A 12,652-nucleotide genomic window follows, 5' to 3' on the forward strand; every position below is an offset into this window, starting at 1 on the left:
TTTTTTTTTTACCTTAAACCGCATAAACACATTTCTTTACACCAAATACACAAAATAATGTTCCTTTTTAGCAACGTCATATGACCCCTTTAAGAAAGTACACAGAGCCAGTTCTTTTATGGCCAGTGCTTTTGGCTCTGGTCCTTTCACGTTCCGTCCAGCATAAATGACTGTTGAAGTTAAATGTTTCCTCCAAGAAATGAATGTTTCTAAAACGGGAAAAGGCTTGGGGCATGACAACAGTGCAATGGGAAAAGTATTTGAAGGCAACGTCTCAAAAATATTTCCTTGTTGAATTCACACCTGCATTAACTTGCATGCAGTTTGTTCCGTAGAATTCCTGCCAACTGTACATGTGAAGTTCCTGTGGTTGAGGGTACTTTGATGTAAAACCTTTATTTTGACCCTTAAAATATTTATTTAAGGCTACTTGAGGTGGAGATTTCATATGTTGAACACTGAAACACTCAATGGTGCTATTTAAACTATATATAACGTTTGCAAAACTATGCTGGCAAGTGGCAACTAGTATTTTCTTCAGCCGAAAATGTTTACATATTGCTAATCTATTCATTTTTGGTCACGATGGAAGGCGTCCACACTGCTGAGATGTTTACCTGTTCTAGCTTATCTACATCGCCTGCATGAAACAGATGCTGAAATAGTCAAAACATGTCATTGGGGAAGCACTGATTAAATGTAATTTTTTCGGAAAATGATTTCAGCCCACCAAAACTATTTCGGACGAATATTTTCATTACTGGACATTTCAATAGGAATTGTTCACCCAAACATGAAAATTAGCTGAAAAATTTACTCACCCTCAGGCCATCTGAGATGTAGATGAGTTTGCTTCTTCATCTGAACAGATTTGGAGAAATTTAGCATTGCATCACTTGCTCACCAATGGATCATTTGCAGTGAATGGGTGCCGTCAGAATGAGAGTCCAAACAGCTGATAAAAACATTGCAGTAATCAAAAGTAATCCACACATCTCCAGGCAATTAATTAATGTCTGAATTAATTAACCGAAAACCTGTTTAATTGTAAAACAAAATGCATCATTAAGATTTTTTTAACAGTTTTTCAAACAGTTTATTTTTGAGTCCTCTATCCATAATCTAGCTTTCTCTGGTAAAAAACAAAATAAAAGCAAGACATGACAAGTTGTCTTGTTAGAATCAGGAGAGAAATATGCACAGATCAGAGGACCCATTGGTGAGCAAGTGATGTAATGCTAAATTTCTCCAAATCTGTTTCAAGAATGTTGGAAACCAAGCAGTTGGCGGTAGCCATTGACTTCCATAGATTTTTTTCCCCCTACTATGGGAGTCAATGACTACCGTCAACTGTTTGGTTACCAACATTCTTCAAAATATTGTCTTTTGTGTTTAACAGAAGAAAATAACTCATACATGTTTGGAAGTTACAACTTGAGAGTGAGAAGATGATGACAGTATTTTGATTTTTGGGTGAACTATATCTTTAATTAACTCTTCTCCAGTGACATGTTTTGGCTATTTCAGCATCTGTTTCATGGTAGAACACATAAACATCTCAGCAGTGTGGATGCATTTCACAGATGAAGAAACAACTTCATCTACATTTTTTTTTTCAACAAGCTGCATGATTTAAGCTGTCATTCGTATGTGTAGCACAAGTTAGTAGATGCATTGACATGTTCTGTAAATGCACCAACTTCTTGTTTCTAATAAACTTTCAACACCACAGTTAACACCAACTATATACCAAGTGAGTTACCAATAATTTATAGACTAAATTATGGATAAAATATACTTCGTTATCAGTGAAGCATCCTTTTTTATGATCTAAAAACATTATTAAGTTGCTTACAGTGGTAAGTTATACATTTCCAGATCTGTTTCAGTCCAAAATGTGCAAACAAACCAACCATGGTGCTGCGCAAGGTTCTGTGGTCGGTCGACGTGAAAACTGGCTGCTGATCGTCTTCTGCCTGATGGAATTTATGATCTGCCAGAGCAATTAGAAACTTTATAAGCTCACAGTAAAGTCTTTTTAACAAGTGCCTGTAGATTCTTAAAATGAAGTCTGGTGGTACGCGTACGCATATTCAAACAGCTTTGTGGGTGAAGTTGGTGCTTGAATGATTTGAGATGCTCTTTTGGTGGCTGGAAGACTTTTTGAGACTCATCTCTGGATGTTGTGCCAGTGGAGAGTTATTTATGTGAGTCCAATGAAAACATAAACACGGCTCCATCTAATGAACTGCTGACCTCTTATCCATTTATCCATGGCTTTCCAGTTAAGAAAACATGGTTTAAGTTCTTGATTCCAAGATATTTCTGTGCATGTTTTTTGATTCATGTGTTTGCATTTGCCCACCTGTCTAAATAGCACTTATTTTAAGAACAACTTGAGTCGCGTCTCTTATTAAACTCAAATTATATTTTTTACTGTCTAGAGATGAAGTCATGCTTGTTATTGGTCCTCCTGAAGTCATGTTTGTTATTGGTACTGTGAATCCATTTGGAGTCAAATCTAAAGCTTCCTTTGGCTGGACCTGAGGTTCAAAGACTGTTTACTAGTTCAATACAAGGGAAAGACGTCCAGGTTTTTCCCCTTCCTGGTCCTGGGGAGAATGTATACAGAGAAAACATTTTCTGTCCTCTCTGAAATGCTCAGTGTTGGTGAGATGCCAGAAAAGCAGCCCGAATGACGTTCCTCGTGGTTTTAACATGTCCACTGGAGAGGACTTGTGGAGCTAAGACCATAGATGGAAAGTAGTAGGATTGTATAGGCTACTGTAATTTTCTAGACATTTCTGCCATTGTAAAGTATATTTCAGATATTTCTCTTGGAAAAGCCTGTCTGCCATGTGATTGTTCTGGAGGATTTCGAGGGCCCCATGGCCCCACGCTCAGGTGGCCCGTCTGAGTCTTAGTGTAGCGGACATGCTTTAATATAATTTGGCTTTCTCACTGCAGGATGGGTTTTCTCTCCAAATATCCCCATTGGGTCATCAGACCTTTGTAATCAATGCTGATCTGTGACCAGTTTGCAAACCCTTTAATGTTGGTAGGGATTCAGAAAGTCTGAGTCTCATTCCATGGCCAGGATTACCACACAGTCAATTAGGATTGTGTACCATTGCCTTAGGCTAGACACGTACTTACACAAAAACACAGATGCAAATACTTGGAAATGTGTGGTACATACATTCCTGTAACCATGGCAGAACTAAGGAATTACTAAGGAATTTTAATATACCTGAAGAAAACTGTCACAGTTAGCACAGTGGTTCTCTCTCTCTCTTTCTTGCTCTCTCTCTCAATTCAAATCAGCTTTATTGTTTATGTGAGCAAGAAAAAAAAAAACGAAGAATAGGGAAATAAAAATGTAAATCTCTCTCTTTTTAAAGTAGAAAAGCTTTTGCATCCCCCATATATATATATATATATATAGAGAGAGAGAGAGAGAGAGGTTTGTTTTGTTTCTAATACATTTTATGTATAATTAAATTTGTTATAATATTAATTGTAATTAATAAATGATTAATTAGAATACTTTATTATATATAGTGTACTAATTACATTAATTATATAATGTATATATATACTTATCATTATATTAATTTAGATTAAAAAATAATTCATAAAGTAATGACTGATGAATAACAAAAGTTTTATATAGAATTAAATTGAATTTTATATATTAATGTACTAATTATATATATATATATATATACAGTGTCGCTTGAAAGTTTGTGAACCCTTTAGAATTTTCTATATTTCTGCATAAATATGACACAAAACATAATCAAAATTTCACACAAGTCCTGAAAATAGACAAAGAGAACCCAAAAAAAAAAAAAATTATCCAACACTATCTCAAGACCAATTCGTACGTATTTAATGAGGTGGCTAATTCATACAAATTCGAATGACCTCAACTCGTACAATTTTGTATGTTTTCTGTGAGGGGTATTAGGTTTAAGGGCGGGGTTAGTGGTGGTCATTCGTATGAATTCCTACGAATTTGCCACCTCGTAAACTACATATGATTTTCCACAAAACGTACGAATTTGTACAAGCAGGTTGTACGAATTTGCATGAATTAGCAACCTCGTAAATTGCAGTGAGATCGGGTTGAATAATCCCAGTATGGCGAGTAGATTTTAAATAAGAATGCTGTAATAATAATGCAGTTCTATTTTACCTTAATGTATGTGCATTTAGCAACATACTCTATTGAAATCAGTTTCTCAGAACGAAGCAGGAATTGCTGTCTGTGTGGAGCGTCCACTTACAAGGTTCCATATCAGAGCTCACAAGCTTTTGGAGCAGAGCCTGTTTATGTGTGTTTGGACTCTCTTTATTCTTTGCCCTCCTTTTCTCTCCCACAATCTCTTGGACATCAGTTGCTCTCTTGTTCTCAGTGTGTGAGGCAGATGAAAATGTGGGGCACTCGCTCTGTTCCTCTCTCTCTCTCTCTCTCTCTTTCTCTCTCACACACACACACACACACAGACCATCTGGGTCTCGCATTCCAGCGAATGAAACTGAAAGGGAGGTTTCAGTCCCTTTCATTTAAGAGGACAGTGAGCCTGTCCTCTTAAATGTGCCCTTACACACAAACACGCACATTCCCTAGCAGTGTGGGGCGGCTGACAGCGGCACAGCCATCTGTCAAATCAGCAGTGGTTTCTGTGTGCATGTCGCTACATGGTTCCGCTTCCCTGTGAAAAGATAAATCCCAGCACTTGTGTTTTTCTTTCTAGAATCACCAGGATTATTCTGATTAAGCACTGTAAATGTGTTTGCATAGTTGCCTATTATTACACCATCTAAATGGCATTACTAACTGTTACGGGGCGACAGGGACTAGAGACGTGCAGATCCATTTGCAAGCTTTTATTAATAAACATGGTCAAAACACAGGCAGGGTCGAACACCAGCAAACGGGTATGGTACGGGCAAGACACAAGATAGTCCAAGAAACAGGCAAGGGTCAATCGATGGCGAACGTAATTCAACAGGGCAAGGCAAGAGATAATCCAGGTTAATAGCAATAGTCCAGGCAGGGGCAAACAGAGTCCGAAACAGTAAGACAAAAGGGTAAGCAAGGCAAGAGATAATCCAGGTTAATAGCAATAGTCCAGGCAGGGGCAAACCGAGTCCGAAACAGTAAGACAAAAGGGTAATCCGAAAACACAGCCAAGAATCTGAACACAGGAAAACAGGCAAGGCGAGACTATGAATAAACTAGGAAAACAAGAACTGGCTCTGTAGAGTAGCTATCGCTGGGTGAGTGATAAATGCTAAACAATACTCCGCAGTTTGAGTGAGTCTGAGTGGGTGTAATATAGTGTGTGTGTGATTGGATACAGCTGTGTGCAATCAGTGCAATGGATGATGGAAAATGTAGTCTGTGGTGACATGTCACAGTCTGTGTAGTGAGAGAGTCAATATGATGGACGAGTGACCTCTGGTGGCAATCGGACGGAAGTCCATGGACAGGATTCGTAACACTAACATAAATGTTGTTTTTTAGCTGATTATTGATCAGTTTAACTTCCTAAAGGGTCTCTTTAATGTCTCAGTGGTTCATATAGAGTAATGAGATTAAATGGAGAAATATCCTGCTTTTCTGATGAAAAAACACTACGGCTCACATGAATCTTGTTTAGATTTTTAAAAGAAATCTCAAGAATGACTCAACCGATTTAAATCAATTATTGCTCTAAATTCTTCCAAGACAAGAATTTCTGAGCAAAGAATCTACATGAGTCTTTTATTGCATGTCAACAATTGTCTACTTTGTGTCTGATTGTCTCTAAATTGGAAAGCTTTACCATCAAATCAAAACATTTGCATATAAAATGTGCATAAAAATGCTGTTTGTTGTCTATAATACAGAAATGAGAATTTCTCCCTTTTCTTCTAAAGCATGTTTTTCTCATATTAGATTTTTTAGTTGTATTTGTATGACAACTTTCTGCTCTGTACTGGATGTTTCTTATTTTTAGCTATGTAAAGCTGTGGTTTAGAGTCCTGTTTTTAGTCATTATTATTATTTTTCTTGTTTTATATTTTTAGTCTGATTCCAGCCTGCAATCTCATCCCTGTGGACTACAGTAAAACAGTCTGTGGTGTTTAGTTTCACCACAGAAGCGATCTGAAAACAAACCTGCTTTCGGACTGAGAGAGCGGGAGAGAGAACAATATTACAATAAAATCGATTTTAGAGTGGTGCTAATGAAAATGACCTGTTTTGCTTTAGTTTGAATTTAATTTGAGTTATGCAGGTTGTTTTTGTAGAAAAAATTTGATACGTTCACATCGCCGGTGCAGGGATTTATTAAGACCATCCATCTCCAGAATTTTAACTACAATGTTTATTTGCAGTCAAGCAATCTTTATTATGTCTCTACTTCTCTTTTTCAGCATAACTTCAATGACCTGAGTGGCACGGTGTCTCTGGCCTGGGTTGGAGACGGCACAGGGGTGAGTCAAATTTGACTAATTATCTAACATAAGAATACAGTACCATAGCATGAACAATATTCAGTTTTAAATGCATCAAGGTTTGGTAAAATAGGGATTTTGGTCTGCCTACATCAACTGTAACTGCAATTAAAGGTAATTGTGTAATTGTGTGTGTGTGTGTGTGTGTGTGTGTATATATATATATGTATGTGTGTGTGTATATATATATATATATATACATATATGTATGTGTGTGTGTGTGTGTATATATATATTATATACTTTTATTCAAGAAGGCAGCATTAAATTGCAAATAAATGCTGTTCTTTTGAGCAGCACAACTTTTCAACATTGACAATAAGACATTTTTCTTCAGCAGCAAATCAGCATATTAGAATGATTTCTTGAAGGACCACGTGACACTCAAGACTGGAGTATCAATGCTAAAATTTCAGCTTTGCATTACAGGAATAAATTACATTTTAAATATTTTCGAATAGAAAACATTGTAATAATATTGTAATAATCACAGTGTGCCTGTTTTTACTGTGTTTTGATCAAATAAATGCTGCCTTGGTGAGAACAAGAGACTGTTTTGTAAATTTTATTTTAAAAATCTTATTTTTGTTTTATTTAATTTTCTGTTGTTGTTTTTATTTCATTTTTGTCAATCTTAATTTAAAAATCTTACCAATCCAAACTTTTGAATAGTAATGTAATCTATACTATAACGTGAGGGCTTTATCATATAGTGTGACATGCAAAGTGGTATTTAAAAAAAAAAAAAACTGCATCAGCAAATGTTGTAATGCCACACCAGATGATCTTTTATGCTTTTAATTTAGGTCAATTTATGGCCTTATTAAAGTAATCTACACTGTAAAAAAATTACCGTGAATTTAACGGTAAAAGACTGTAAAAATGCTACAGTAAAAACCTGTTAAATGGTTAAAGTGAATAACTGTAAATTGACATTCCCAGAATTCTCTGCGTTACATTTCAAATTTGATGTTTTTTTGTTGAAATAACTATGTTTCTTCTTTTTTTCTTATCAGTTTTGTATATTAGGGTTGTGTGTTACACCTAATGTTGTTAAATGAATGTTTATTGCATTATTTCAGTTTCATGTGTGTTACCATGATGGTGTTTGGTGTTTGTGTGAATGACACTGTGCACCTTCTATATATGTTATTATTTAAAAGCTGCTTGTGATGGGCTTTGGTTCATCATGTGACTTTCTCATCACCACCTGCATTTGGTGGTTATCAGTGTATTACAAAGGTACAAAACAGATTTCAGTACTTCAATAGTTTGGTATATTAACATTATATCAGTTAATGAAATTACGGTATTTAACTGTAAATTTAAGTTAAAACCATAAAACCTAAAACGTTGCTACCGTATTTTTTACGGTAAAATTCTGTAAAATACACTGATAACCACCAAATGCAGGTGGTGATGAGAAAGTCACATGATGAACCAAAGCCCATCACAAGCAGCTTATAAATAATAACATATATAGAAGGTGCACAGTGTCATTCACACTGCTTTTTTACCGTAAATTTTACGGAATTTTTTTACAGTGTAGCATCCTCATAACAAACCCACCACGACATATAGCAGCATTGCTTTTAATGCACCATTGACAACAAAACTCAGCAGTTATTGCAATTTTTTTGTAAATATCACCAAAATGTTTTTAATTGTGCTTGAAAAAATGCCATGACAAAACATATTGACTTTATATTCAAACCATGTTTCAAATAAATCCGCATATATCCAATATATCCCATAAATTTTCATAGAAATTTTAATAGCACATAGAAATATTTGGGTTCTGATTGAAATTCCCAACTGCTTTGAGATTTGAACCAACAACCTTCTGATTAGCCCCAATCCTTCTAATTCACTTAACTAACCACCAGCCAGTAGCTAAGTCATTTAGCCACTAAGCTGTTCTGCGGTCACTTCAGGATCTGACTCGCAGGAATGTGGCCCCTACAATCACATCATGTCAATGTGAAACAGAAACAAGTGAATTAAAGCTTCAGAGGCTGAAAGACTCTTCAGAGCCTAGCTTGACACGACCTCAAACTGTCATTTAGCGCCAACAACACAAGGCTGAATCCGTTTCTACGGATGTACAAGCTGTAATTACTCCTTCAGCCCCAGCGTTCACCCAACAACAACAAAACTCAAATACATTTCTGTTAACTCTGTGCAAACACTTTCAAAGAGTGGCGTCTTTTGAGACACCTTTTCTACTTTTGAGGCGTCATAATTAGCACCTTTCTGTCAATTACTTATTGCACCTCTAAAGAATACTGTTCTATTTTTTCAGGCTCGTAAAAAAAGGACATTCCAGAAATATTTATTTTGCAAGAAGAAACATGAATCAAAATAGATACTATTTATGTTTTTAAAGATACAAATTTGGGGTGGGACATGGTGAAGGGCTCGTCCCTGTGTTTTAAATAACCTTTAGTTTACATTTTCATTGTTGAAAGCATATGACTGGACTAAAATATGTATAGTACATAGTCATTAATATTTTGGTCTTTTTTCCCAAGAGAAAGGCTGAAAGATTAATTATTTACTTTTTGTTAATTATTCAATTATTTATTTTTTTCATGCCATTCTTTATTTTCATCCTTTTTTATAATAGTTTTCTATTTTTTTCCTGTGGACCCTTGTTTAAAAACCTCTAGCCTAGCAAATATATCTGCCCTGAAAGCTAACGAACATTTACTAAAAACCACAAAGCTTTGCTTTTGATGAGTTATTTAATACATGAGTCATCAAAAATGTCGTTTTTTTTATTTTATTTTTTTATACAATAACTTATTCTGCCTCTGAAATGACTTTATTAACACCTAAACGGTGGAATGTTGATTAATGTTAATAATTGATTCATTTCTGGGGAAATGTGTCACATTATGGAAGAATAGATTGCAAATACCATTTCATTTTGACTTTAAAATATAGAGACAGGAGTTTAATGAGAACGGTTCGCTGTCCAATCAGCATCTTCTCTGCTAGCAGGAAGCACCTGAGTTTGAATGATAGCTGGATAAAGTAAGTGTGAAGGGTGAGATATGTGCTCAAATCCAGGCATGTGTCCCGCAGTATCTCGGCCGAGCCAGAGTTTAAATCTCTATGAATGCTTCACTGCACTGCGAGTTTCTGAACCATTCAGTCTTTCACATGCACATGCTAAAATATCCACTGTGCCCTTCTCCTGTGCAGGTTCTGCTGGTGCTGACCACATTCCAGGTTCCTCTTTTTATCATGCGGTTTGGTCAGTCCAGACTGTACAGAAGGTAAGAGTGTGTTTCAGGACAGTGTCCAAGCTCTAGCTGGAGTGATTTAGCAGTTTTTAATGCTGCAGTTCAGAAAGTGTAATGAATCCTTCCACTTTCAATATAAATGTTGGTACACATTTGGTTGATTTTTTATTTTTGTTTGTTTTGCTCTATCACATGATCCATAACTCCCTCTTATCTCTTCTGGGTCAGTGAAGACTATGGAAAGACATTCCAGGACATCACCGACCTCATTAACAACACCTTCATACAGACAGAGTTTGGCATGGTGATTGATCCCGAAAATTCAGGGAAGGTGAAGATTTACTTCTCTACTGTTCTGAAAGTATTATTTTAGGTTATTTTCAATGTAATGAAAGTGGCTTTGGTGTGCTGTGAAATTTTGATGTGTGTACAAGCAAACAACAAGTTAATACAGGTGGAAATGTAGTCCCACCTCAAAAAGATGAGCTCTAGTAACAAGCATACACTCCCATTCAAAGGTTTAGGCTCATTTAGTTGAGAAATTAATACTTTTATTGAGCAAAAGTGGCAGTAAAGACATGTATAATTTTAAATAATAATAGATATTTTTAATAAATAAGTTTTTTTTTAAACTTTCAAATCATCAAACAATACTAAAAAAATATATCACAGTTTCCACAAAAATATTAAGCAGAACAACTGTTTTCAATATCATGTGACTCTGAAGACTGGAGTAATGATGATGAAAATTCAGCTTTGCATTACAGAAATAAATTACATTTTGAAATTCATTACAATAGAAAACAATAGAAAGATATTTTAAATGGTTCTAATATTTTTGATCAAATAATTGCAGTCATGGCGAGCATAGAAGACTTCTTTCAAAAACAAAATGTCACCAACATCAAATTTTGGAAGAGTAGTGTTTTTTGTTTTTTTTTGCTTCAACAAAAATTCTACTTTTAAAAGCTTCTCTATCCATTATAAGTGTATTTACTGAGTTTCCTCCACTTGTCAAATTGTTTGATTAATTACTGAACAGGTGTATGATCTGGCCCACAGGTGATCCTCACAGGTGATCTAACCGAGGGGAGAGTTACCAGAATTTTCTGTTCGGTTGATTTCGGCAAGAGCTTTGTGACCTCTGAGCTTCCCTTCCATCCGTTAATGCAGATCACATACAACCCCAGAGACAGCAACATACTCATGGTCTACAGCATTAGTGTAAGAACTCTGATTAGACATTCATTTCCTGTGCAAAAGTACATGTACTAAAATGGTTTTCTTATTTTTTCAGTATGACTTATGGCTGTCTGAAGACTTTGGGGCCAGCTGGAGGAAGATCCATGAGACTGTGTGTCTTATGAAATGGTATGATAATAAACATACATAAATGAATGAATAAGTGGCAGTTGTCTTGTGTAGTCAGAGTTTGGACTACTGGCAAAATCTGGGCCATATTGCAGCTAATTCTGGCCCACTTTGAACATCTGATCAACCAGTTCCCTTTTTATGCAGTATATAGTAACAGTTGGATATAACTCTGCATGTTAACATGGTAATGTTTAGCTACTAAGTTTGAGACACTTAGTAGCTAAACATGGTAATGTTTAGCTACTAAGTGTCTCAAACTAAACTTTTTAATATATCTCCAAGATTTATTGTCATAAACCCTGCAGCCTGGGAACTTGTAAATACGATTTTGCCTCCCACTTCATGAAAAACTGTGCATCGATCCTGACTGCTTTAAAATGGAGCATGCATTTTTGAAAAATATCTTGATATTTTTGTGTGCAATATGCAAGAGTTCTTTGTCCAAAAAGACATATTTGTTCTTCATTGTGATTGGTGTGTCCAAGTGCTTTCTGATTTTAATCTATGTTGTGGATTTGAATCTCATTGCTGCCTAGAGCTAATTTAGATTTAAGTATTTTAACAGCAGTTAATTTCTGTTGACTGTCAAATGAAGTATGATCTATTGCAGTTGCATTTTTGTAATGTACATTAGTTTGAGGTTACAGTTCTCACACGAGAACATATTTCATTCTTATATCAAATTAGAGCTTTTTAGTGGAACGTACGGTTTTTGAAATAGCCCATGTCATTGCAAACCAGAATTTTACTTTATTCACAAAATCAACAAAATCTCTTAGGCAGAATGTTTGAGGTTTTGTTTTTCATATAGCATGTGTGACTCCTTTATAACACAGTTTCCAACTATTACTTTGAGCTTTACAGTTCTAACACTCAAAAATCACATTTGATTGTTCACTGAAGAAACTGAGGCATTTAGTTAGATCTGTAGTAGCCATCCTATATAGGACCATCCTTAAAGGGGTCATATAATGCGATTTCAATTTTTCCTTTCTCTTTGAAGTGTTACAAGCTCTTGGTGCATAAAGAAGATCTGTAAAGTTGCAAAGACTAAAGTCTGAAATCCAAAGAGATATTCTTTATAAAAGTTAAGAGTCAACCACGCCTACCTAAAACGGCTCGTTCTAACACGCCCCCACATGTCTACGTCACGATGTGGGAAGATTTGCATAACGCCACCCAAATGTTCACGCAAAGAAAGAAGGCGTAACTTTTATTCTCGCTTTAGTATTGTTGCTGCCGCCATGTCGTGAAGGCGCTGTGTATTTCGTTGTGAAAGCAGGCGAAAGTATTTTGCTTGGCCTTCCAAAAGAGGACTATATCCGCTTCGTCATGCCTGGAGCTGATCCGTGCTGGTCGCTGAGGAAATACATCAACTTCACGCTGTGGATCACCATCGGCTTTCACCATGGACGAAGCGGAGTCCAGCCCGGAGCCGTCACATGTCCTTCCGGACGCTCCGTCGCCACGCCGTTCTCAAGCCCACCCGCCTCTGCTCACTCTAACCCTCCGGCCGTTCCTCA

General features: G+C 36.1%; 1 protein-coding gene across 1 annotated transcript in view; it reads left to right on the forward strand.

The window, feature by feature from the left end:
* Nucleotides 1-12,652, forward strand: part of sort1a (sortilin 1a) — a 34,716-nt gene that overhangs the window by 1,731 nt on the left and 20,333 nt on the right. Inside the window, exons 2-6 of the mRNA XM_016521976.1 lie at nt 6,427-6,486; nt 9,715-9,788; nt 9,984-10,086; nt 10,818-10,979; nt 11,053-11,126. Coding sequence (XP_016377462.1) covers nt 6,427-6,486; nt 9,715-9,788; nt 9,984-10,086; nt 10,818-10,979; nt 11,053-11,126 — 473 coding nt within the window. The remainder of the gene's footprint in view (nt 1-6,426; nt 6,487-9,714; nt 9,789-9,983; nt 10,087-10,817; nt 10,980-11,052; nt 11,127-12,652) is intronic.

This window comes from Sinocyclocheilus rhinocerous, unplaced genomic scaffold, assembly GCF_001515625.1.
Source record: "Sinocyclocheilus rhinocerous isolate Xijiao unplaced genomic scaffold, SAMN03320098_v1.1 scaffold899, whole genome shotgun sequence".
In the NCBI taxonomy this organism is placed as follows: domain Eukaryota; kingdom Metazoa; phylum Chordata; class Actinopteri; order Cypriniformes; family Cyprinidae; genus Sinocyclocheilus; species Sinocyclocheilus rhinocerous.